Here is a 26,697-nt window from a genome sequence, read left to right as displayed (position 1 = left end):
CAATCCAAAAACCTCTTACGTTCTTTAAGGTTTTATGTGGGTTTGGCTGTTAGTAAGAGAGCTACTCTCTGCCTCCACCTATGCCCAACCGTTCCAAAGCCCAATAAGACCCCAGTGATCTAACAAAAGAAATGACACTTGCTTAAGTTCCACATTCTTAGAATTTCTCACCCCTGGAAGAAAAATGTGACAGGGATAGCAACATTAAGCTGTCATCATATTTACTGCCTGTTTTGAAGCTATTTTTTAGGCAGCGTGGAATAATAGCTATTGCAGTGGAATAAGGGCATTAAACGCATACAATCCAATATGCCGTATTTTTCTATCTATAAGACGCCCCCTATTTTGGGGGACTCAGTTTTAAGAAAATGGGGGGAGATGGCCCCATGTATAAGACGCCCCTTAATTTTTGACATTATATTTTTTGGGGGGGTGTAGTCTTATACACGGAAAAATACGGTACTTTGTTACACACTGGGCTTTTTTGGTAAATCTTTTCATAGGACTGTGCTTCTGGTTTGGCTCCTATTGCATATTAAAAGTTTAGTAGGAACCCATGATTTTCACAGTTTCTTTTAAGACTTACATCAAAACAACAGTCCTTGTCAGTGGGGAGTTAGGATTTGGGAATACTCGTTAACTAACAATAAAGGTCAGGTGTGTTATTATATAACTGAGGTGTGTCAATTGTTTGTTTTCCCCATTTGGAAACTTAAGTAACTGGATTTGTATCCAATGCTGTATATTAGACTGCAGAAGTTTTGAAAAGTTAACTATTCAAAACAGGAATGGCATTCTCTGTAAAATGCTCTTGAATCTACGCTAGTGTAAAAATACACACTAGTTGAAAAAGCAATAGATAAAAAATTAAGAGTCCTGAAAGCCTTTTAAAAAAAAACTTTATGCAGGTCACATATACAAGATAAAACATAAGACAGTATAAAATGGAAAATATTTTGAACTGTCATACAAACAATTTTACACTCGTGACTGTACAATTTATCTTTGAATTATTTACAGATATACATGTTCTATGAGCTGGTGCTGAATTTACATTGAACTTTTGAGATGGCAGATTGACAATTAGGTATTTTATAATATCAAACTTCCACTTTTTCATTTTATACATTTACAAGTGCGGCATTTTTTTAATAGTATACATATACAAAATGTTGCAGTGAGGAGTGCTTCTGTTCAGGGTTCCAGCTACATGACTCCATTCACACAAACACACACCCTTGGTTATTGTAACCCCCTCCCCCATCCATGCCCACAGGGTATGCTCATAGCTGTCAATATTTCCCTTTTTTAAAGGGAAATTCCCTTATTCCGAATAGGATTCATCGCAAGACAAGGGAAAAGTTGACAGCTATGGGTATGCTTAGTTCCCCTGTTTCAAGTATCCCCCCCCCCCTTTCCCCTGCATGGGGTGGGGTTTTGTTGTGGGGTGGGTTGGGTGAACCACCCCACCCACTGCTCAGTCCTAGCTACGTTGATTTTTAAATGTTTCTCCATTGATTTATATGCGTAATTTTCTCTTCTGGCCACTGGGACACTGAAAAACATATTACCAGTGTGAACTAGGAAGTCACCTAGTTTTTCAGCCGGAACTCGCCGGAACTCAGTTCCAGCATCTCTCAGATGGGCGCCATTGCCATTACAGTCACACCTCAGCTTACAGAAGCTTCAGGTTGTGTGATTTCGGGTTGCACACTGCTCCGAACCCGGAAGTACCAGAACAGGTTACCTCCGGGTTTCGGCGCATGCGCAGAAGCGCTGAATCGCGACCCGCACATGCACAGACACGCTGCTGCGGGTTACGAACGTGCTTCCCTCACGGATCACGTTCGCAACCTGAGCATCCACTGTATAAGAGAAGAAGAGGTGTTCATGGTGATTTCCAGCACCTCATTTTTCTAGAAAAATAGCACTTGCAGACAATGAGGTGATTCTACTCCACATTTTTCTGTCTTCCTGTTCCAGCCACCTGACTGACTAAGTTGTCAATTCCCCCCTCTCAACTTTCTGTGCCCCTTAGCCATCAAGGAGCTTTTTTTTTAATCTTCAGACTTTTTGTACCTGTGCGTCCTTTGTCAGCCGGTACTTCTCTCTTGTGTCTCAGTGGTACAGTTCTGGTTACATTAGCACAAGGGTGGGAAGAGTCAAATCAGAATTAATATTGGCATATACACCCATGGTATAAAGCGGTTTTCTCCAAGATTGAACTGGTTCCCCCAACACTGACAGTGCATAGATGGTTTTCCAGCGGTTTTATACTCCCAGCATTTGGGTTTCCTGCTCATCAGTGAGTATGACAATTAGAATTTTGTTTCTGATGGTGCCTGTGGGGTGGAAAGAAGCAAATTAAAAATGGCTCAGCTTTTGCAAGTTGCTTTTGAGTTCGCCTTTTGGGAGAAAAAGACGAATAAATATTAATATCAAAAATAAAGTAAAAAAACGCCTTCCCCCCAGCACTCTCCGAAAATTTCAAGTTATGTTAGGAGTTGACCGTCACTATGCAGTTGTGTCTTCTGTTGACTAGATACGCTGCCATAAGGTATAGCAATATTGATGGAGCAAGTCAAATGGAAGGCATAAGGTAAAGGTAAAGGGACCCCTGACCATTAGGTCCAGTCGTGGCCGGACTCTGGGGTTGCGGCGCTCATCTCGCTTTATTGGCCGAGGGAGCCGGCGTACAGCTTCCGGGTCATGTGGCCAGCATGACTAAGCCGCTTCTGGCGAACCAGAGCAGCGCACGGAAACGCCGTTTACCTTCCCGCTGGAGCGGTACCTATTTATCTACTTGCATTGCATACTTAAACTGACCATGCCTATTGGGGCCTCAGTTCTACCTTCCTGCAAAAGGGACTGCACTTGTTTCTTTTAGCAGATCGGTTTCAGGGCAATAGGCCCCCCCCATGCTTCTATCTTTACTGATGATTTAAAAAATTGGGTAGGGAAGTGTCCCTTACCATGAGCTCCCGACTGCGTAGTCCATTTGTATTGATTACATAATGATCCTTGTCTTCTTTTTCCTGTGACGGAATAGACGTGTTAAGAGTTAGTAAGGATATGGGTTTTTAAAGAAGTAGCTGGTAGGGTTGAGTGAGATATCAGCATATCATCCAAAACCGGTTTGAAGTCCGTATTGTGATAGCAGTTTCTTGATTTTTGACCTGGCAATATATCGCGAATCATGACGTTTGTGGGCTATGCAAAAATCACAATGTGGGGAAAACCAGGAAGCCATCTTGCTCTGCGTAGCTCCACCCTTATTCCAGACATTGTGATATATCGGCATATGTTTATCTGGTGATATATATCGCGATGTTGAAAACCAGATATCGCCCAGCCTTAGTAGTGGGCGCTGGTCCATTAGGGCAGGTGGGGTGCTGCCACACCACAGAGGCGGGTTTAAGGGAGCGCAACCGGTTCACCTGCCAAGCCATGAGGGTGCCACAGAGGGCACCTCAACAATGACAAACAATGGGAGGTGGAGGGGGCACTAAGTTTTGGTGTGGCACAGGGCGTCACTGAAATTTTAAAGCCCAAATCCGCCACTACTGCCCACCACCTTTAGTCTGCACTCAGGCCGTCCCTTCCTGCCGCTTTTATATCCAGTCCAGTCCGTCTCTGTGCTGTCCCTTGTAAAACTCGGCAGGGAGGAACATGGGGGCAAAATGTAGAATGAATTGGCTTTGCCTACAGCGCCAATTCTCGAAGCTACAAACATGAGTCTGACCAAACTGTGGGAGGCAGTGGAAGACAGGAGTGCCTGGCGTGCTCTGGTCCATGGGGTCACAAAGAGTCCGACATGACTAAACAACAACAACAACAGCGCCACCTACTGTTAGACTCCCTGTTTTTCACCCTACCAGCCCTAGCCAACACAGCATTTAAAGTATCAGTTTGTTCGTAGTTTTGCCAAACTGACCTCAGTAATTCAGTTTGAGATTCTGCTCACAACAGGAATTACTTTTATTTCAACCAAATCTGTCTCCAGGCCAAGTTACTATGGATGGAGGGATGGCCTTAGAAACCTACCTATATGCAAATGTACAGCTGTGGTTTCTAATATGAACAAAAGGTAAGACGTTTGCCCAAGTGAAGAGCAGTTACTGCAGCCTTTTTCTTACCATATTGGGTTTGTACTTTGGTGCGCTGAGCTCCAGGTCCTTTTTTAGCAATATGTATAAAACTGCATCATGGATGGTGAGGAAAAACATGGATGGTTTAATTTCATCATCAAAAAATCCACATCTTTCCAGTTTATCCAGAACGCCATCTAGAGGGGGAAAGAAAACAGGTTTCCAAGCCAGGGAAAAAGGTTAGTAAAAAATCTCAAGCACAACACTCAAATTTAGTTTAGTAATAATAATAGTAATAATAATAATAATAATAATAATAATAATAATAATAATAATTTATTTATTTATACCCCGCCCATCTGGCTGGGTCTCTCCAGCCACTCTGGGCAGCTTCCAACAAAACACTAAAGTACAATAACCTATTAAACATTAAAAGCTTCCCTAAACAGGGCTGCCTTTAGATGTCTTCTAAAAGTTTGGTAGTTATTTTTCTCTTTGACATCTGGTGGGAGGGCGTTCCACAGGGCGGGTGCCATTACCAAGAAGGCCCTCTGCCTGGTTCCCTGTAACTTGGCTTCTTGCAGTGAGGGAACCACCAGGAGGCCCTCGGCGCTGGACCTCAGCGTCCAGGCAGAACGATGGGGGTGGAGACGCTCCTTCAGGTATACTGGAACGAGGTTGTTTAGGGCTTTAAAGGTCAGCACCAACACTTTGAATTGTGCTCGGAAATGTACTGGGAGCCAATGTAGGTCTTTCAATATTTTATTTCAGATTCAGGAACTTGGTCGCGGGCTTCCCAACTCATCACTTTCATAAATGTTTCACTTTGAAACAAACAGAGGGGCAAACATAGCACCTGACAACAATTGTCAGGAGTCAAGCTGGCAGTAGATTTTGGAACTGGCAACCGGAGAGATGATAGGCAGGGATGCACCCATCTTGCTCTGCCAAGAAGCTCTAGGTAGATAAGCCTCCACAGCAAGGAAATCTCTTTACACTAACAGGCCAGAGCAGATCAGCTGGTATCTCTCATCATTGCAAAAGGTCAGGCTTACGCCTATGAGCGACTAGAAGATTCAATTTTAATTGCTCATTGTTAGCTGTGGTCTGCCTTTCTACATCAGGCAACATCACCCCAAACTCCACAGGACCTTGGTTTAACGTTGATGCCATTTGGTACAAAGCAAGAGTACGCCATGTGACCCTAAAGCTTAAAATATAGATTAAAAAAGGTAAAGGACGCCTGACAGTTAGGTCCAGTCGCAAACGACTCTGGGGTTGCTGCGCTCATCTCGCTTTACTGGCCAAGGGAGCCGAAGTTTGTCCGCAGACAGTTTTTCCGGGTCATGTGGCCAGCATGACTAAGCCACTTCTGGCAAAACCAGAGCAGTGCACGGAAATGCCGTTTACCTTCCCGCTGGAGTGGTACCTATTTATCTACTTGCACTTTGACGTGTTTTCAAACTGCTAGGTTGGCAGGAGCTGGGACTGAGCAATGGGAGCTCACCCCACTGCGGGGATTCAAACCGCTGACCTTCTGATCGGCATGACCTAGGCTCTGTGGTTTAGACCACAGCGCCACCCGCGTCCCAAATAGCCTCGTCCTCAGATAGCCTCTGAGGAAACTGTTCTAACTGCGTACTGCAAGTAGCTGAGATCTATTTCTGGGTAACTATATTTAAGATGGGGTGCCAGGCTACACTGTGTTCATCACTCGTACAACTGAAGAAAAAGTGCCACTGAAATTTCTGGGAATCATGTGTAAGTAAGTATTTTTAGCATTTTAGGGGCAGACTTAAGACACAAACTTTGAACATGCCACTGCTGTTCTTTAAATAATAAAAAATAGAATGGGTTCAACTTACCGTGTGCTCCCACAATATATACATCCACATCAATCCGGACAAATTCTTTCAAAGTCTGTTAAATGAGAAATTTACAGATAGGTTGATGGCAGGATGAACTGTTAAAAGCTTGATCTGTCACAAGCTTACTAGGTGACCGTAAGCAAGTCACCACTTCCAAACTTCAGAGTTCCTCCCCACTCTCCCATTCCTGTCTGCAATATTTGGATGGTAATTCTGGCTTTCCATATAGGATTAATGAAATAACATGCCCAATGTGGTTTGAACACACCGAAGTAATATATCCATTCTGTGTCTTATTGCTACAGTATACAGTCGTACCTTGGATCTCAAACGCCTTGGCTCCCGAAGAAATTGGCTCCCGAACTATTGAAACCCAGAAGTGAGTGTTCCGGTTTTCGAATGTTCTTTCAGAAGCCGAACGTCTGATGGGGCTTCCGTGGCTTCCAATTGGCTGCAGGAAGCTCCTGCAGCCAATAGGAAGCTGTGCTTTGGTTTTCAAACATTTTGGAAGTCGAATGGACTTCCGGAACAGATTCTGTTCGACTTCCAAGGTACACTGTAGTCATTTTAGGTTGGATTTTGTGTTTGACACAGTAAAGTCAACTTTTGCCTGTCACTTTCATATGCCTGGTTTTTCACTCCCTCTTGCCGCATGGTGAGATCTGACACGTCCTGAAGAATGCAAACAATTGATGGATTTCTAAAACATGCCTGTTCTGTGGCTCTTTAGGGTTACAGGTTTTTGTCCATTGAATGAGCTGTGCAGAATAAACATGTATTTTGTTCCAGCGTGGTATAACGTCAGACTAGGATTTGGGAAGCTCAGGTTGAAATTGTTACTTGGACTAAATTCAGTTGTTCACCATTTATCAGTCTAACTTATCTCACAGGTTTGTAGTGCGCATTACAAAAAGGGGTACAGAAAAAAGCAATGTACACTGCGCTTTGGGGTTCTTAGAGTAAATCTGAGACACAAACGTAATAAAATGAATGAATAATTAGCTTTACACTTGTTGGCTGGAAGATGTACGGAGGACAATTACCTGTCCAAGGACTCTCAAAGCAGAAACATCAAGAAACGACACAGCCGAGAAATCAAGGATGACGCTGTGTGTGTCGATTTTCGGAACCATGATGTTGGGAGGAAGGTCTGAGTTCCAGTCTATCTGAACTGGCAAGTCTCTGGTATATGTGGGCTGGTCCAGTTCTTCAATTCTGTTGTTGTCCAGCTCTTCGTCAGAGTCGCTTATGCCATTAACAGTGCAAATCAAGCCTTTCTGTATCAAAGGAAGAAAATGATCAGAATTCCAATTATTAACGAAAGACTAACTTAGTACACTTGACTGCTGGTTCTACAGGTAACCTGTTTACCTATAAGTTGCTGGGAAGGGGGAAACAGGAATGAGAGGGAAATTCTTTAAGACAGTAACGGTTTGTAAATCTTAGAAGAACGTAAGTGAGAAAGAGAAAGCATAGGGCTACTTCAGGCACTATTTTTTGTGATTCCTAGGCTCTAAGCCCCAAATTTCATTTTATGCCACACCCAGTGCCTCCTAAAGCTGGTCTATTCTTCAGTCACTTAAGAGTTCCTTCCTTCCTGTTCATTCATTTCCTCCTTGTTTTCCCTGGTTTTTTTAAATGTCCCCCCACCAACTTCCTACATAGTTTCAGAACAGCTGGCAGTATTTTATTTGAGTGTGTGTGTGTGTGTGTGTGTATATATATATATATATATATGTGTGTGTGTATGTGTGTGTGTGTGTGTGTATAAAAACATTTTTTTCTGGTCATATGACTTAGTAAAAGTACATTTTCCCACCAGCTGAGAACAAACTGGCATACTTAGGTTATGTTATGCCTTTAATAGGTTATGTTACATTCTGGAGTATGATATGTTTTTATAGATTATGTCTGAATAGGATGAGAGTGTTGGAGATACGTGCAAATGTGTATGTGAACCCGGTCTTTGGGTGGGTGTTTGATTTTCGTTGTTGTGTATACTGTGTATATACGGACAATGACAATAAATTTATCTTATCTTATCTTTCAGAGCAGTAGACAATTGGTCTACGTTCCAGATTAGTTAACCTAGAACAGGGGTCAGCAAACTTTTTCAGCAGGGGGCCGGTCCACTGTCCCTCAGACCTTGTGAGGGGCCAGACTATATTTTGAAAAAAAGAACTAATTCCTATGCCCCACAAATAACCCAGAGATGCATTTTAAATAAAAGGACACATTCTACTCATGTAAAAACACGCTGGTTCCCAGACCATCTGCGGGCCGGATTTAGAAGGTGATTGGGCCGGATCCAGCCCCCGGACCTTAGTTTGCCTAGCCATGACCTAGAGCAACCCCAAATAGATTATTCATGAAGGAACGCGATCCTGGACAGAAAAAATGTTGCACACCCCAATCCAAGAGATCTTAGGGTTTGTTTGTTTTTTAAAAGAAATCTTAGTTTTAATTTAAAAATATGTCGGTTTGTACAGGTTTATACAGGCACTTTCTTCAACTGCCAGCTTTTTATGATCTCAGGGAATGCTCTAAAAACTGCCGCTTTCCGTCTCTTATGGTAAAATGGCATTGCTGAACATTGTGTCACTTGATGGCAGCCTGGCATGTGTCTTACACCTGAGTGTACTGCTAATGCCTACATATTACATATACTCCCAATATTACATATACATAAGTATATGTAATATTGGGAGTATATGTAATATTTGTTTTCCCAGTAGTGATGTATGGAAGTGAGAACTGGACCATAAAGAAGGCTGATCGCCAAAGAATTGATGCTTTTGAATTATGGTGCTGGAGGAGACTCTTGAGAGTCCCATGGACTGCAAGAAGATCAAACCTCTCCATTCTGAAGGAAATCAGCCCTGAGTGCTCACTGGAAGGGCAGATCCTGAAGCTGAGGCTCCAGTACTTTGGCCACCTCATGAGAAGAGAAGACTCCCTGGAAAAGACCCTGATGTTGGGAAAGATGGAGGGCACAAGGAGAAGGGGACAACAGAGGACAAGATGGTTGGACAGTGTTCTCGAAGCTACCAGCATGACTTTGACCAAACTGCGGGAGGCAGCGGAAGACAGAAGTGCCTGGAGTGCTCTGGTCCATGGGGTCACGAAGAGTCGGACACGACTAAACGACTAAACAACAACAACAACAATATTTGGTAGCCCCCACTAGCCCCAGTGACTTTAAAAAATGATCTTCAGACTCCTGCAAGGTTTGTTGACTGGGATGAGACACTTGTAAATTCAGTGAGAGGTCTGCCCCATTGAATGAATACACGATACTTACAGGTGTGACTTGAAGCTCTCCTTTCTTCAGCATCCTTCTGATTTTCCTCAGGGCTTTGTTGCGCTTGCGTAGCACCCTCAGTGGCTTAAACCCAACCTGAAACATTTGGTTTGGTTTGGTTTGGTTTAGCTTGTTAAATTCACCGCTCTTGTAAGTTCTGAGTGTTACATGCACCTTGCATTCAGCTACATTAGTCAAAATACAGCGTTATAAATGCGTTATAACACTGTGACACCAGACGGAACCGTACAGCTGAAATCGCAACTCAATGCTTTTTTCGGTTGTGAGCTTACCAACCGTTTTTTGCATAGCATTTTCAGAGCGTTTTTTAATAGCTGCGTAGATCTAGCCTTTGGTTCACTGTCCAATATCCAATATTACATGAAAAATAATTTCTGTTAAGGAATTATCACCCACTCTCTCCAAGATTCCCAGGGGTTCTAGGCACTCACCCAGGGTCTGTGTTCTTTTGGAGAATTGAAACACAGCGGAGACTATTGTAGATTTAAGAAATATGACTTATTCACCCAGTTACTCTGGCAACCTTCCAAATTCCCAGTCTCTGTTCACACCTCAGACCAAGGGGGAAAGAGTTCTCTTGCATTGCCAATGGTCCTCAATGGCCCTGTCTTGTTTCTTAACGGCCCTAGCATGGCCAGGTCGTCTTGCATAGGCTATTCCAGGAATTCCTCTGCAGCTTGTATTTCTCCCTTCACATTCCAAATACAGTGGGTACCTTGGTTCTCGAAATTAATCTGTTCTGGGAGTCTGTTCAACTCCCCAAACCATTCAAAAACCAAGGTGTGACTTCCAATTGGCTGCAGGATGTTCCTTTACTCAAGTGGAAGCCGCGTTGGACATTCAGCTTCCGAAAAACGTTTGAAAACCGGAACACTTACTTCTGGGTTTGTGGCATTCAGGAGCCAAGCTGTTCAAGAACCAAGGTACCACTGTAATCAAAATCCTACCATTTATTAATTTCTAGCGTTTCAGGGGGTCTCCTCCCCAAATCTATAACAATATGCTTACCGCTGCAATCAATTTGTCCTTGAAGAATTCAATATTAGCAAAGAAGATTGGGGATGGGCATCTGAAAATTTTCACTCCCTCTGGCTCATATATCTAGGTCAAAAATACGCATATTAGTTTAGCATATCGTTTCACAATCAACAGGCAGACACCAACTACTGCAACCAAGAATCAGGTTCTTACATCTGTATAATCCTTCCTGTTTCTGTAGATGTCGCTTCTTCCAACATTAGCCAAAACTGTGCATTTTGGACTGAAAAACAAATAGAAAAATCAAATGAGTTGACTAACACACCGTAAGGGGTATAAATCAGACTTCCATTTCAATAAAGATGAACACCTTTGATGGGACTTGTAGTCCAACAACTGTAGGGCCATTGGTTCCCCATGTATAGAACGGTATTGTTAAGTTTAAACCAACTTGTGATTCAAGGACCCGCCGCCCCCAGCTTGGGGATAAGAAAGACACATGGACACGGTATATTAGGTTAATGGGCTAGAAAAGGCCACAACTTTATTGATTACAGCATGTGAGAGGTATTGGCATAGGCATTGGATAAAACAACAGAGCGTGACTCCACCCCCTCAGGAAGGGGTGAGTCTAACAAGGGTTAACCACCAGTGGGAGGAGTCTGTTGATGCAAATACAACTGTAAGCTCTCCCCTGATGTCACCGGGGGTCGTGCCATGGCCCCCAGCCACCAGCAGGGCATCGGACAGGATCCACGACCGCCGGATTCCTTTAACGGAATCCCCGTAAAGTGAAGGGGTAGGCGATGGCCACACTCTGCCCTTCCATACACCAACAACATATTCCAATGCCTAACCGCCAATACCAGAAAGTTGTGACGATTTGCTACGAGGTAGGCGAAAAACCAAGTGGCCAGTGCCAATTTGCCAATTGGGTAAAAACTCCTACCAGCCCCCTTGGGCAACCAAGGCAACCAACCAGAGGTCCATAGCAAGGTCAAGCATGAAGCGATGAACTAAAGGGAAGGGTGGGTGGGTGACCCATTGAAACCTGGCAGCGCAATGAGGGGAAAGAGCTGCCGCGGCCGCATTTGAGCGGCTAAACCCCGCCCCCGAGCTTCCCTCCGATTGGAAGACTGACTGGGGAGCGTGGCGCGGCAGCAATGACGGCAAGCAGGGGCCGGAACGCCCCCTGCGAAGCATGGGAACGGCTCCAGATCACAACCCCTCCCTTCCGGGCGGAGGAGACACTTTAGCAAAGTAATTTCCTTGCCCTACGAAGCCCTGATAGCTGCAATTCTGTAAGGGGATGTCGTTCTCTTTCTAGCAGTAAGTTCTCCATAGCCTCATCAAATTATAAATTTCTGGATTTTTCTGGGGAGGGGAGTCAGCTAGGATATACTGGTATTAAACTGATACGTGTTTATGTTTGACCAATCCTAACGCTCAGAAAGTCCAATGGGACTTATATTCTCAAGTTAATGTACATAGGATTGCAGCATTATGGGAGTTTGGTAGACACTCAATACATCCTGCAGCATTTTACTCTATGAAAATGTTTGCTGTGACGCAGGGGTGCCAACTTGTATAAAAAAAATGGGGGGGGGGGCAGCGGTGTCAGGCCCAAGCTCCACAGCTAAGGCGCAGTTCCTTCTGCCGCGGAGCCAGGCTCCGATGAAGGAGCCTGCTGTGGGGCTGCTTGTTGGCACCCCGTCTTAAAATTGCGCCTGGGGCCATGGCACCCCCCACACTATGCCTCTGTCTTCTGTCTTCCGTTAATCTTTTTTTTTTTTAACCATTTAACTGTATGGATTGCATTTTTAATTATTATTTTTAAATTAATAATTATTACATGAATCTGACAAGTTAGGAAGATGGACTCACAATTGTGCACGGAATATAACAGTGAGGAGTTCGAATCCTACTCCAGCTGCCAACCCGAGATCCAGACCCAGTAAGATGCCAGCAAGGAAGGTCACGATCCAGATAAGCTGAGAAACATAGATAGATATTGAACAATCAGGTATCATGGACACATTTATCTACTTGCACGTCATGCTTTCGAACTGCTAGGTTGGCAGGAGCTGGGACCGAGCAACGGGCGCTCACCCTGTCGTGGGGATTCGAACCGCCGACCTTCCGATTGGCAAATCCAAGCGCCACAGTGGTTTAAACCACAGAGCCACCCGCACCACCTTAAAACACATGGTTTCCCCCAAAGGCATTCTGGAAACTGTTGTTTACCCCTCCACCGCGTGACAGCATCCTAAAGAAACTGCAGCTCCCATGATTCTTTGGAGGAAGCAATGTGCTTTAGATCTGCATTAAATACACTTCCGATGTATGGCATTGATGCAACCGAAACGCTTCTCTTGGGTTTTGGAGCGTATGGATTGTTGAGCTGCCTCTGTGATAGCGCAGGTTTTGTATGCATGCTGAGCTTGGCCTTCTTATAGATAGGCCTTTTGAAAACTATTGCTCTTACTGTGGAATGCCATATTTTTCACTCTATAAGACACACTTTTCTCCTAAAAAATAAGGGGAAATGTCTGTGCGTCTTGTGGAGCGAATGTGTGGTCGATCGCTAGCTCCCTTTCTGGCTCCACCTCCTTGCCCAGGCCTTCATTGTTGAATGTTCTGCAGACGGGGGCTGTTTGTTTCCACAGCGCCATGTGACTGGCTGATTAGATTATCTGTCTGGAAACTGTAGAAACAGCTCCCTTTCCTTTCCTAAAGAAGTTGCAGAACTGTGAGTTGAACCCCATAAAAACAGGATTTTCCCCCTTTGCAAAGTAAGTTCAACAACTTTGAGCTGATCCTCAAAAAAGGGGTTTTTTCCCCTTTCCTCCTCTAAAAACTAGGTGCGTCTTATGGTCAGGTGTGTCTTATGGAGTGAAAAATACGGTACATATCATGAATGCGTTCCAGTTCTATTGACTAAGTGCAATTGCATTAAGTGGGTGCTACGGATTTGTGAAGCATTTCTCCTAACAAATATAAAACAAAGCTCGCTACAAGGGGACCAATGAGTGCAAATTATATTATTATTATTATTATTATTATTATTATTATTATTATTACACCGCCCTATACCAGGAGGTCTCAATGGCATGTCACAGAATAAAATCAAAAGATAAAACCACAAAATACATAATCAAAATAAAAACAACAACCCAATAACCCCACCCCCACCCCAAAAACCCACATTTTAAAAGGGCATAGGATCCTCACAACATTTATGCCTCTCCCCCCCATGTCAGAATTCCTTGTTCTGTCTGGCGAAACTCAAAAGGCAACAATTTTCTGAATGACCACCTTTCACAATCAGTTTTAAAGGAGGGATTTCAAGAGTCTTTCACAGCGAGGTTTCTGTTGTTATGGATACTTACGCAGTCGTATCTGTCCTTGCCCCACAAAATCTTGATCTCCTTGAACTGCATCAGCATTCCCTTTAAATTGCCCAGAGCCAAAGCTGCGAGGACTGACTGCCAATGAAAAAACAAAACGCACTTCATGGTGGAATCTAGACACATATTTTAAAAAACGCTGTGAAATTGCTTTTTAAAAAAAATAAAAAATAAATCTTTTTCGAAAAATATTTGGAATTTGTCATAAGCTCACCATCGCCACCTAGTGTCACATTTGTGTAATGCACTTAAAACGCACTTAAAACGTTATACAGTATTTGCAGCTGTATAGCTGAGACCCATGTTTAAGGTCAGATGGGGGGGAATAGTACTGTGTGTACTAAAATGCTGTGATTCCCAGTGTGTACTAAAATGCTGTGATTCCCCTGTTTCCTCCTTGCTTCCTTCCACCTTTTCCACTATGGTGTCAAACTTCGCTGTGTGTAATGCATATACTGCAACATGAAATATTCACCATGAGGGGAAAAATAGTGGCACCAAAGATACCTTCCCCCACTTGCCCACGATGAGGAAAGTGCTAAAATATTAAGCAAGGTCAGAATAAACCAACAATACTTTTTTTTTTTAATTGGAGATGAGAGGCCTTCTTACACACTTAATTATTCTATAGAAGGGCCTTGATTCTCTCTAAAACCCTGTGATGAGACTAGGTGTTCCAGCCACACCAGAGATTTAAAGTTCATTCCCCCAAAGAATTCTGGGATTTTCAGTTTGTTTGGGGTGCTGGGATTTGTATCTCTGCAAGGAGTAAACTATAGTCTCTAAGATTCCAGACGGGGTGGGGTGGGGAGCCATGACCAGTAAAGCGATATAAATTTGATTTAAATGTATGGTGTAGATGTCAAGTAAACCATATAGACCCCAACAGAAACACCTATACTGTTAGGCAGAACAAATTTGGGGCATTGAGACATGGCTAATTGCCAGTTATTTTTACTATTACCATTGTTATTGGGAAGTGGGGCGCAGCGGCGTAGCGTGGGTTGTCAGCACCCGGGGCAAGGCAAGTAATTTGCGCCCCCTAACCCCTAACCTGCCGCCACTGCCAGCTTCTTCTTGCTGCTGCCTGGTCTGGTCTGGTGTGGTTCTCTCCCGCGCTCAGCGCTGCGCTGGGCGGCCGCTGCACTGTCCCTCCCCCAGATAGTCCCTCGCTCTCTCTCCGCACCACACGCCTGGCACCCACCCCCTCCACAGTGGGCGGCGACCCAGCGGCTCGGATCGGATTCGCACAGCCAGCACTGCAGTGAGAGAGAGTGAGTGAGCCAGGTAGGGGCAGAGAGCTGTGAGTGCGAGTGCGCCCCCCCAGATGTTGCGCCCGGTGCGGCCGGCCCCCCCTGCACCCCCCACGCTACGCCACTGGTGGGGCGTTGTTTTTATTCTCTAGCTCAGGAAGTGAAAAAATGTGGGCCATTTTGGAGCCTTGCTTTCCTGCTGCCAGGTAATTCCTTGCACAGAAAATGACTCTATGTAGATCTGGGGAATATCTGGCAAGCATGGCGTTAGGTTCCACTGGCGATGCTACAGTTTTTGTTCCGTCCCATTGGAAAGAATGGCATTATTTGTTGAATGGCTGTTATTCACATAGAAGTCCGTACCTTCTGCAATGGTTCCAAAAGATGACCTATGGCCAAGATGACAATCAAGACAATGACAGCTGAGAGGAGTCCAGCAATCTGCATGAGAAAAGCCCATTGTCAGTCTGCATCCTAGAATACTGCTTTCTCAAATTCAGTTAGTGCAAGATCTTGTCTTATCCAATACCTACTTGTGTTTTGCCTCCCGTGCTTTCTTGCACACCCGACCTGGACAGCGAAGTGCTTGCAGCAAAACCTTTGAACGCACCGCCAAAGACATTGCCTATTCCAAAGGCGATTAATTCCTTCAAAAACACCAAAAGGATATTTATATATTATGACCAGACAAGGCATTTCGTAAGCCTTTTTTCTCTGGCAATTTATTTATTTTCTTCAAAAGTATTCACATTCCTCTCAAGATCCTAGGTTCTTTAAATCTAGAACTGGCATCTGCAGCGATCACTTACCTGGTTAGCATCGATGGGGTAATCGTGCTTTATGGAATACACCTTCGCCACGGAAAAGGCCACAGCAAAGCCAACGATCGCAATAGCGAAACCGTCACCCACACAGCTTTCAAAGATACCTACATCTGGTGAAAAAGGAGCCTGAAACCTGAAAGCAAAGGTCAGAGGTGGGGTTTAAAAAAGCAGGGCATAAATAATCTTTGTAGCATGTTAAGAAAGATGTGATGTGCTGCCTCCATGTGTGTGTATCACACACAGCACAATCCACAGTGTTTGCAAGTGTGACTGACTTTAATATGGACAGGACAGAGTGAATTGACTCCGTTTTTGCTGTCTCTTAATGCAGGTCAAGCTGGGACGCGGGTGGCACTGTGGGTTAAACCACAGAGCCTAGGACTTGCTGATCAGAAGGTCAGCGGTTCGAATCCCCGTGACGGGGTGAGCTCCCGTTGCTCGGTCCCTGCTCCTGCCAACCTAGCAGTTCGAAAGCACACCAAGTGCAAGTAGATAAATAGGTACCACTCCGGCAGGAAGGTAAACGGCGTTTCCGTGTGCTGCTCTGGTTCGCCAGAAGCGGCTTAGTCATGCTGGCCACATGACCCGGAAGCTGTACGCTGGCTCCCTTGGCCAATAAAGTGAGATGAGCGCCGCAACCCCAGAGTCGGTCACGACTGGAACTGATGGTCAGGGGTCCCTTTACCTTTTTAATGCAGGTCAATGAGCCTGAGCTTCCACAGCCACCCCTACCATGAACCAGCACCACCAGGATTGGAAACAACAGCAGCAGATACGTTCTACGCTATGATAATAATGGCTCTCTCCTCTCCTCCACCCCAAGGCTGGCTTTTGTTATTGCCTTTTCAAGAAATAACTGGAAGGTCCTGAAACGACACTTCCCTTTGTCTCTTTCCTTCCACCCCCAGCTAAGGTGGATATACTTCAGTCTCTGTGTGAAAAGAAATAATAGAAACAGTAGTTTGGGTCAGAAAACAAGATGGACCCAGGGAGCAACAGAGAAGAGGAAAGCAGAGCATCGGGCCCTGTGAGATAACAGTATACAGTGGTACCTTGGTTCTCAAATGCCTTGGTACTCAAACAACTTGGAACCCAAACACTGCAAACCCGGAAGTAAGTGTTCCAGTTTGCAAACTTTTTTAAGAAGCCGAACGTGCTCCGTTTTGAGTGCCACACTTCCATTTTGAGTGTTACACTGAGGTCTGTCTGTTTTTGCTATTTATTTTGCGTTTTTGTTTTTGCAGGCTTTTTTGTTTCGTTTTTGTGACTGTGTGGAACCCAGTTCCGCTACTGATTGATTGATTGTATGACTGCAGTACATTGTTTATTGCTTTCGTTTTATGGATCAATGGTCTTGTTAGATAGTAAAATTCATGTTAAATGGCTGTTTTAGGGGTTGTTTTTAAAAGTCTGGAATGGATTAATCCGTTTTGCATTACTTTCTATGGGAAAGCGTGCCTTGGTTTTGGAACGCTTTGGTTTTGGAACAGATTTCGGGAACGGATTAAGTTTGCGAACCAAGGTACCACTGTAATGCATTGGGGGTGGGGCTGGTTGTCACCCTCTGGAGATCCTGTATGGGAACAAGTAGGCTTTGGCTGTCTCAGTCTGTTTCTTTGAAAATAAATCCCAAGACTAGAAAGCCTCCAGAGACCTCCTTCTGAAGAATACCATCGGAGATGGTGAATTTTTTTGTTCCGAAGGTGACTGGTCATATTAATACCTCTCATTAAACTCATGGATGACCGATAGCTCAGGACCCATTTACAAAGCATTTAACTGTCCTTCTATATTTGGGTCAAGGTGTGGTAAATACGTTCCCCAAAACTTCACTTGGGATGAAAAGCTTTTTATCTTAAATTTGTAGCACTACCATTCCCATTCAAGAACAGGGTGTACTTACCCCTTTTCAAGCTTTCCAACAGTGTCTACCTGGAATTTCCCTTTGAAATCAAAACCATAGGATAACCCAGTTGCAATGACAGTCTGGAAAGAAGCAAAGTAGCCGGCATAAGATTTCAGCAAGGTGTTTCTCAGCTAGCGAGTGGACATATCTTCCATTTGCTAAACCTTTGCCATAATACTTGCCTCCATATTGTCATATTTATCTTAGCTACTTACATTTATATTAGCTGATTACACCTGAGGCTCCAGAAATAAAGAGTTCATTAAAATAGCCAAACAAGCCCAGGCTATATTGAAATATATTGAAATGGGGAGGGAGGCTGGCACCTTGTTGTAGTCCATCACAATAATAACAGTTTGGCATCGTTTTTGCGGTGATCTTATCAAAAATATTGTAACACAGGACGGAATTCAGTGTCGCACCATGACAAACATTCCATCTGTTTTGTGCATCCCAAGCCCCCTGTGGCAATTTTGGGTTGTTTGGAGGGGACAGTGGGATAAGCTTTGTTGCACAAACAGAAGTCCTTGCACAGGGCTTCTGCTGTGCCCATAGTTTGCTAAACCTATCTTGTTAACTATAAAGGTAAAGGTACCCCTGACCGTTAGGTCCAGTCGTGGAAGACTCTGGGGTTGCGGCGCTCATCTCGCTTTACTGGCCGAGGGAGCCAGCGTTTGTCCGCAGACAGTTTCAGGGTCATGTGGTCAGCATGACTAAGCCACTTCTGGTGAAACCAGAGCAGCGCACAGAAACGCCGTTTACCTTTCCTGCCAGAGTGGTACCAATTTATCTACTTGCACTTGATGTGTTTTCGAACTGCTAGGTGGGCTGGAGCTGGGACCGAACAATGGGAGCTCACCCCATCACGGGGATTTGAACTGCCAACCTTCCGATCGGCAAGCCCTAGGCTCTGTGGTTTAGACCACAGCGCCACCCATCTTGTTAACTATAGTGTGATGCAATTTTAAATGAGCTGTATTTCCTCATAAAAGACAACCTGATACACCAGGAAAACACCAACCGAAGAGGATTATAGGTTTCTCTCTTTTTCTTTCTTTCTTTTTATATAACAATATTATTTTCCTCGAGCTGAACAGAAGTGTAATGGTTTGCATCAGTATGTAGGACCAGCTGTGTAAACCATGGGTTGGCAAACTAAGGCCCGGGGGCCGGATCTGGCCCAATCACCTTCTAAATCTGGCCCACAGATGGTCCGGGAATCAACATGTTTTTACATGAGTAGAATGTGTCCTTTTATTTAAAATGCATCTCTGGGTTATTTGTGGAGCATAGGAATTCGTTATTGATTTCCCCCCCCCCCCAAAAAAATATAGTCTGGCCCCTCACAAGGTCTGAGGGACAGTGGACCGGCCCCCGGCTGAAAAAGTTTGCTGACCCCTGGTGTAAACAAACAAATAAATAACTCTTGGTTCCCCCTCCTTTTAAAAAAACAACAAAAACAGAGAGAGATTAACAATTACCACAATGAGTTCAATGGGGATAGGTGCTGGGAGTTTGGTTTTGTAACGTTCATTCAATTCTTTCACGAAAAACACGATGACCAAGATGATCAGCGAAGTGACAAGGTCTGCAATGTTTGTTTTTGTAATCTGCTCGAATATACCTTTCAGCGTCTGTTGCACACACAAAAACAACAACAACAACCATGATGCAGGAAAGGGTTGCGGTAATTTACTTTAGCAATTGTATCTCTTGTTTTAAGCACTACTAAGGTTGTAATGATACTGGATGCCTCAGAGTCCATCACTTATAGGCGGTGGAAGGAGGAATAAAGAATACTGCACTCAGCTGCTTATATAATATATAAATTGATATTGCAAACGTTGGGCTGGGGACCCTGACCGTTAGGTCCAGTCTCGGACGACTCTAGGGTTGTGGCACTCATCTCGCTTTATTGGCCGAGGGAGGCGGCCAGCATGACTAAGCCGCTTCTGGCGAACCAGAGCAGCGCACGGAAACGCCGTTTACCTTCCCGCTGGAGCGGTACCTATTTATCTACTTGCACTTGGTGTGCTTTTAAACTGCTAGGTTGGCAGGAGCAGGGACTGAGCAACGGGAGCTCACCCCGTCGCGGGGATTCAAACCGCCGACCTTCTGATCGGCAAATCCTAGGCTCTGTGGTTTAACCCACAGGCTAAGCAAAAAGGAGCTTGCAAGGGCTGGAGACAAGTTTTTTAACTGCAAAAAGTCACCAGGGTATTTAAAAGAATTTCTTGTGATTACTTCTCAAATACCTCACAATAGCTAGAGAAAGTGGTGGCGCTCCCAAGGAATAATCGGGTGCGGGTCAAAAACACTCACCCATATAATTCCCAAAGGTATATTATATCCTGGAACCGTCAGCTGAAAGATGAATTTCAGTTGGGACACAACAACATGGATGGCTGCAGCTGTTGTGAATCCGCTTATCAACGATTGGGATAAGTAGATAACAATGAAGCCGACTCTCAGCACACCCAACAGCAGCTGGAAGAGACATAAAGAAACAAATGCTGCTTTTATGGGAGCAGAACAGAAAAGAAACATTATGGGATTTTTATTATTTTTACCTAAAGTGGTCTCCTTTTTGGAGCGACAAACATGTTTTTTAAAGGCCTGTTTTTTCTCAATACACCTTTAAAGGTTTTTTAATTGTTTCATAACTGGTGAGTTTGGATTTTTAAGAACCTCATTTATAATTTGTATGAAATATACACCTGATTTTTTCAAGTCAAACGGCAAGCATCTCTTAATAAAGGTCTTAAGAATTGGGGGGGAGCGGGAGAAGAGAAAAGAAACAGCAATCTTACTAGTCTCCTGATATTACTGCTTAGTAGCTATAAACCGGGCTTTTTAAAAAGTGCTCTTCATGTACATTTTCTTACATCATCACACTCCCTCACGTGGGGCTAGGTGCCATGAGAACACCCTGTGGTGGCTTCACAATCACACTGAAATGCTCCCTCCCTGATCCCTGGTCCAACTGCATGCTGGGAACTTAAAACCAGAAAAAGTGTCAAAGCAATACAAAAGACATAAAACGCTCACCCAGTAAAATATTACTAAGAACAAGTCCTGTCCCCCTGCTCGCTAAAAGATAAGCACTACCTTTGGAGACCCAGGTAAACAAAACAAAAAAATTCTTAGCCTGGTGCCTAAAGACAGACAAGGATGGTGCCAGGCGAGTCTACTTGGGAATATCATTCCGCAAATGGAGAGGCCACCATTGAAAAGACCTGTTTCTCATATGGTCACCCTCCGCACCTCCCTTGGGTGAGGCATGTGAAGAAGAACTTCTGACGAAGACCTCAGAGTTCAAGCTGGTTCATATGGGGAGAGGTGGTCCTTAAAGTATTATGGTCAATAACCATATAGGGCTTTCCATCCATTGGAACAACGGCCCATGAACTGACTCGTGTAAGGTGCAAAGGGAGCATCTGGGCATTAGAGTGACCTGTGTCGCTGGCCCTTTTCAACAGTGTGCTTACTTTCTTCTCACAGGACACTATGGAGTGATTTTGTGGCATGATCTAATGCTTGGATGGATTGGAGCATCAGGGATGGATAAACAGATGAAGACAAGAGTTACAGATATTGCTTGGAAATACATACCTGAAAGATACCCGCAAGCATAGTCACCGATGCGGCCACCACGACTCTCTTCTGATTTATCTCATCCATCAATGTACTGTTTGCTAGCGTGCTGTTACTCACTGGATCTGGGACTATTCGTATAACGGCGCCTCCTACCATCAAGCTCAGGACAGGAAAAGGACCTGTGTGGACATTGTTAGCATTGTAAGAGCTTCAGCTTAAAAGATCCTATCAATAAGAGAAACTTGGGCCATGCACTCTTAAGTGTGTGAGCACAGAGTAAATAGGATTAGAATGCCCCTCCATTCGTTAAGGTGTTCCTCAGTCATTCAGATCACACCATGTTCTTCATCCTGAATTTTGTTTTCTGGGTAACCTCTTGATGGTTCAACAACGAAGCCGATTAACACAAACAGAGATGGGGAGCTGTTGGGTCACCAAGGTGCTGTTGACTCCAACTCCCATCAAGCCCAGCCAACGTGGCCAATAGTCAGGGATGCTGTGAGTTGTAGTCCAGCAACATCTGGAGGGTAAAGGTTCCCCACCCTTGACCTAGAGCAGTGTTTCCCAAACTTGGGTCTCCAGCTGTTTTTGGACTACAACTCCCATCATCCCTAGCTAGCAGGACCAGTGGTCAGGGATGATGGGGACTGTAGTCCAAAAACAGATGGCGGCCCAAGTTTGGGAAACACTGACCTAGAGGAATGGTGGGCTCTCCTCCACTGAAGGTCTTCCAGCAGAGGCTCGACAGCCATTTTTAAAGGATTCTCTGCTTCAAGATTTCTTTCATTAAGCGGGAAGTTGGACTAGATGACTCACGAGGCCCCCTCCACTTCTATGATTCCATAACATGGTTGCTGATAAAAATCCACTGCATTGTGACTGGAAGCAAATGCCGCTCTCTCTCTCTCTCTCTCTCTCTCTCTCTCTCTCTCTGTGTGTGTGTGTGTTTACACATACATGTAGTGGACAGATCACATCAATGGGACCGACTTACGTAGGCCTCTGTGTGAGCAGGCCTTTAGTCAAATCACCTCTGACTAAGTGATCTAGGGTACATGAGAGCACCTTTCTGGTGTGCATGCTCCATGAGAAAAGGAGCTCTCCCCTTAAGTGGTAGGAAATGCTTTGTAGACATGGAATATTTCCCATCATGAAAGTAGATGGAACATTATCGGCTCCATGCACATAAATTACAGTCCTTTTCTTTACCTGTTCCATGTTTCTTTCTGCGATACCCACTGAAATCAGCCTGCTCCTAAATATTTATGCTGACATATCTGCATGTGATTCTATCAAAATATCACCATGGTGGTATAGCTTCTTGTTTTATGGTGTTGTGCCAGTAGCACTATTGGCTCTCTTATCACACAATGTACTGGAGCAGCCATTCTTACAAGTGATGCGTAGCTACAGTATGTTCTATTGGAAGAAGTCTAGGTAAGGTGAATTAAAATATTGGAGAAGGTGGCACAGTGCCACGGTCCCTTGGAATGCCGTTCAACTTACCAACCGATATATGTCTGGAAGAGCCGAAGAAAAAATATATAATCACTGGGAAAAAGGCTGCATAGAGTCCATAGCCTGGAGGAATGTTTACCAGCAAAGCAAATGCTAGGCCTAAAATTAGAAAGAAGAAAAAGTGCATCACCTTGGAGAATATGATTGCATGTAGGGGAGAGGTGAGCAGTTGGCTACCTTCCAGAACCTGTTGGACTCCAACTCCCATAACCCCTCACCAGCCTGGTCAATGGTCAGGGATGATGGGAGATGTAGTCGAGCTGAACATCTGGAGAGCCATGGATTCCCAACCAATGATATAGAGGAACCGCTAATATGAAAATAAATGATGCGCCATTTATGAAAGAACTGAAAATATTTACCTTGTAGAACAGCTACGAGCCCCGTGCTAATTCCTGAAACAATGTCGCTGAGAATCCAGTCTTTGAAGCGGTAGGCAGGTAGCCAGGAGATGACAGGAAACAAACTAAAAGCTACTTTCTTTGCTTTTTGTGGAGTACAACTGAAAAGAGAATGATTGAATCATGCAAAAGTTAAACTACTGATGTCCCCAGCTGGGTCTAATAAAAGGATGAGAATGTATATAATGGAAAAAATGTTTGCTACCAAGACGACGATACCTTTTTCATCAGGAAACTCTAAGCAGAAGCAAAGAACCTGCAAATACCCAAACTTTGTTTTGAAGACAGTAAATTATGCCCTTCATCATTTTTCTGATGAAAATAGGAACGTCTAATTCAACAACAACAACATTTATTATTTATACCCTGCCCATCTGACTGGGTTGCCCCAGACACTCTGGATGGCTTCCAACATATTTAAAAACATGATAAAACATTAAACATTAACTATACAGGGCTGCCTTCAGATGTCTTCAAAAGGTTGTATAGTTACTTATCCCCTTGGCTCCGGGGTCACATAACTTCCTACCCTCAAACATTTCTCTGATGAAAATACAAAAGTCCTAAAGAAAAGCGGGACATTTCAGGATCAAATCAGAAACCGGGATAGCTTCTGTAAATCTGGGACTGTCCCTGGAAAACAGGGACACTTGGAGGGTCTGCAAGCCCAAACCCACTTACCTGGGAGGGAGTAAGCCTCATTGAACTCAGGATGTCTTACATACTATGGTTAGAATTGCATTGTTATGGCCCCATAGACTGGTGTTTTATTGTGGTATTATTTGGCAACACATTCTTAACACGATACCAGTGCATTTGGAGTGCATTAGGTCCGGGCCTACTTGTTTGTTGATCTCTTAAAACCCTCCTATGTTGTTCTCTGGTTCAAATATTTCCAGAGTGGTTTACGATAAGGAATGCTCAGGGAGGACAGAAACTTCTGATAGCGCAGAAGGGGCCAATAGCTCGCTTGATCTTGGTTTTTTGATCTTGATTTTCTGACGGCTCCTTCTGCGTTGCCATCTGCCCATGGGCAACGGCTAAATCAAACGTACACACCTCTGCTTAGCTGTGAAATGAATGTGGCTTGAGGGTTCCTTTCAGACCGATGCCGGTTTGAGAGAAAAAGCATCAAGCAACACAGCAGCATTTAAGAAACTACAGGTTAGCTCTGGGCAACACCGTGTGTACATGCACCGGCAGTGCAGCCAGAGTAACTGGCAACATGTACACAGCCAAAGATTCAGCCGCCAGCCCAGACAGCTTCTGAACAAGGAAATGTAGTGGAAATCTCTTGTCTTTCATCTCAGGTGGCAAAAGGTCCTGGGCCAGCCTTGACGTGTAGGAATAATATTATATAGTGGTACCTTGGATTATAGATGCTTCAGGTTACAGACGCTTCAGGTTACAGACTCCGCTAACCCAGAAATAGTACCTCGGGTTAAGAACTTTGCTTCAGGATGAGAATAGAAATCGCGCAGTGGCAGCGGCGGCAGGAGGCCCCATTAGCTAAAGTGGTACCTCAGGTTAAGAACAGTTTCAGGTTAAGAATGCATCTCCAGAACAAATTAAGTTCTTAACCAGAGGTACCACTGTATTGTCTCCCGCACTCTTCAGGATTGGTCTTGCCTCCTTGTTTGGATGGGTCACAGAGCATTATGCGAATGGGATTGATTTGAGTAGCAGTTTGGTTATGTGCATTGAACTAGGTAAAGGTAAAGGGACCCCTGACCATTAGATCCAGTCGTGGCCGACTCTGGGGTTGTGGCGCTCATCTCGCTTTATTGGCCGAGGGAGCCGGTGTACAGCTTCCGGGTCATGTGGCCAGCATGACTAAGCCGCTTCTGGCGAACCAGAGCAGCGCACGGAAACACCGTTTACCTTCCCACCGGAGCGGTACCTATTTATCTACTTGCACTTTGATGTGCTTTCAAACTGCTATGTTGGCAGGAGCAGGGACTGAGCAACGGGAGCTCACCCCCTCGTGGGGATTCAAACCGTCGACCTTCTGATCGGCAAGTCCTAGGCTCTGTGGTTTAACCCACAGCTCCACCCGCGTCCCTTGTGCATTGAACTACTCAGAGAATTAAGATGAGTCCTTCAAGCTGGCGGTTCTTTCTTGTTTTCTCCTTTAACATGCCAGAATGCTATATGCAGGACCCAGTGGGGAACAAATGATTGGAAATCTTTTCGGAAACCAGCTGAAAATCTTACCAAGAAAACCTGAAGAATTACCCCATGGCACCATTTTATTTTTTTATCCATGTCTACAAAAGAACGTCTCTTACCTAAAGCATACTCTGAGATGGTCCACAAAGTTTTTATGGTATCTGGGCACTTTCTGATGTTCTTCATCAAATGCCAGGTCTGAGTACAGTGGCCGAGCCACAACATACTGGTTCCCAACGGGTTCCACCATGTCTCCAGAAAACACTCCCCTACGAGCTTTTGGAGTCCTCCTTGGCGTTAATCCTGTAAAGCCCTGAAAACAAATACCAGTAACAGAGTGTGCTTTTAAAATAGCTTAGTATTACGAAGCCCACAGATGAGTGAACTCTAAATTAAGCATTACCATCTTTGAAGATCAAACGGAACAGTATTGAGGCGTTATATTTTTCTCAATGGCCTGCTTCCTCCTTCCTCTTCACACTGCAAAGTGGTGGATCTCTGGGGCATCCCCTTGCCCCTAAAAGGAAAGCTCAAAAATAAAGGAGGCAGGCTGCTTATAAAGGAGCCAAAAGTTTGGAATTTGAAATGGCCAGGATGTGTGTGTGTGTTTCTTTAATGTTTCCTGTAATAATCATGAGAAAAGGGAACACTATTGGCTTTCATTGTTTTTACACTTCAGCAAATTTTGGAACCTGAAACTTGGTTTGTGGGTGAGTTTGGAGTCATATTGAGATTTACAGTAAGCAACAACCAAAGGTTCATTCTCTGTAAACTGAGAATTCCCAAACATGAGGAAGAAACCTATTAGTTATAATTGGGGGGATTTTGACTTGTTCCAGTAATTTATTATTATGGCCTGTCCTTAATACTCTGGCTTTACAATAGTTATTAGTTCTTCTCAATTGCTTCTGTTTTAAAGTGATCATTCTAAATATTTGTGTTGCTTCTAGCTTTTAGATGTATTTAGATGTCTTAAGAAGTTTTCCTTCTCCTAGATGGGCTCCCTTCCCAGGTGGATGAGCCCCATCTGCCCCTCACTTTCCTCCACAGCCCATGTAGAAGCCATCTTCTTGACCATTTTACACAACACTGGCTCTTTTATATGGTGGGGAAATGGAACACTAACATTTAAGGGATGTTATAACAAGGAGAAGGGGACGACAGAGGACGAGATGGTTGGATAGTGTTCTCGAAGCTACCAGCATGAGTTTGACCAAACTGTGGGAGGCAGTGGAAGACAGGAGTACCTGAAGTGCTCTGGTCCATGGGGTCACAAAGAGTCGGACATGACTAAACGACTAAACAACAACAAAAATAAATACCGTTTCATGATTACTTAAGTGGCAGTCCTGCAATTCCATCCTTT

General features: G+C 44.3%; 1 protein-coding gene across 1 annotated transcript; it reads right to left on the bottom strand.

Moving 5' to 3' along the window:
• Nucleotides 1–921: 921 nt before the first annotated feature.
• SLC26A3 (solute carrier family 26 member 3) lies at nucleotides 922–25,581 on the bottom strand (the record flags this gene model as incomplete). The annotated part of the gene is made up of 20 exons (XM_081023606.1): nucleotides 922–2,342; nucleotides 2,973–3,035; nucleotides 4,137–4,285; nucleotides 5,954–6,008; nucleotides 7,000–7,233; nucleotides 9,258–9,353; nucleotides 10,287–10,379; nucleotides 10,470–10,539; nucleotides 12,141–12,247; nucleotides 13,646–13,741; nucleotides 15,280–15,357; nucleotides 15,450–15,563; nucleotides 15,726–15,873; nucleotides 17,644–17,726; nucleotides 19,128–19,280; nucleotides 19,969–20,133; nucleotides 21,259–21,422; nucleotides 22,750–22,860; nucleotides 23,124–23,263; nucleotides 25,451–25,581. 20 exons carry the CDS (start codon nucleotides 25,579–25,581, stop codon nucleotides 2,319–2,321), a joined length of 2,274 nt encoding a protein of 757 aa, XP_080879732.1. The 3' UTR covers nucleotides 922–2,318.
• Nucleotides 25,582–26,697: the final 1,116 nt, after the last annotated feature.

Source organism: Podarcis pityusensis (genome assembly GCF_964106645.2).
Source record: "Podarcis pityusensis genome assembly, chromosome: 10".
In the NCBI taxonomy this organism is placed as follows: Eukaryota; Metazoa; Chordata; class Lepidosauria; order Squamata; family Lacertidae; genus Podarcis; species Podarcis pityusensis.
The sequence above is the reverse complement of the archived record's forward strand: the minus strand, read 5'-3'. Positions and strand labels throughout refer to the sequence as shown.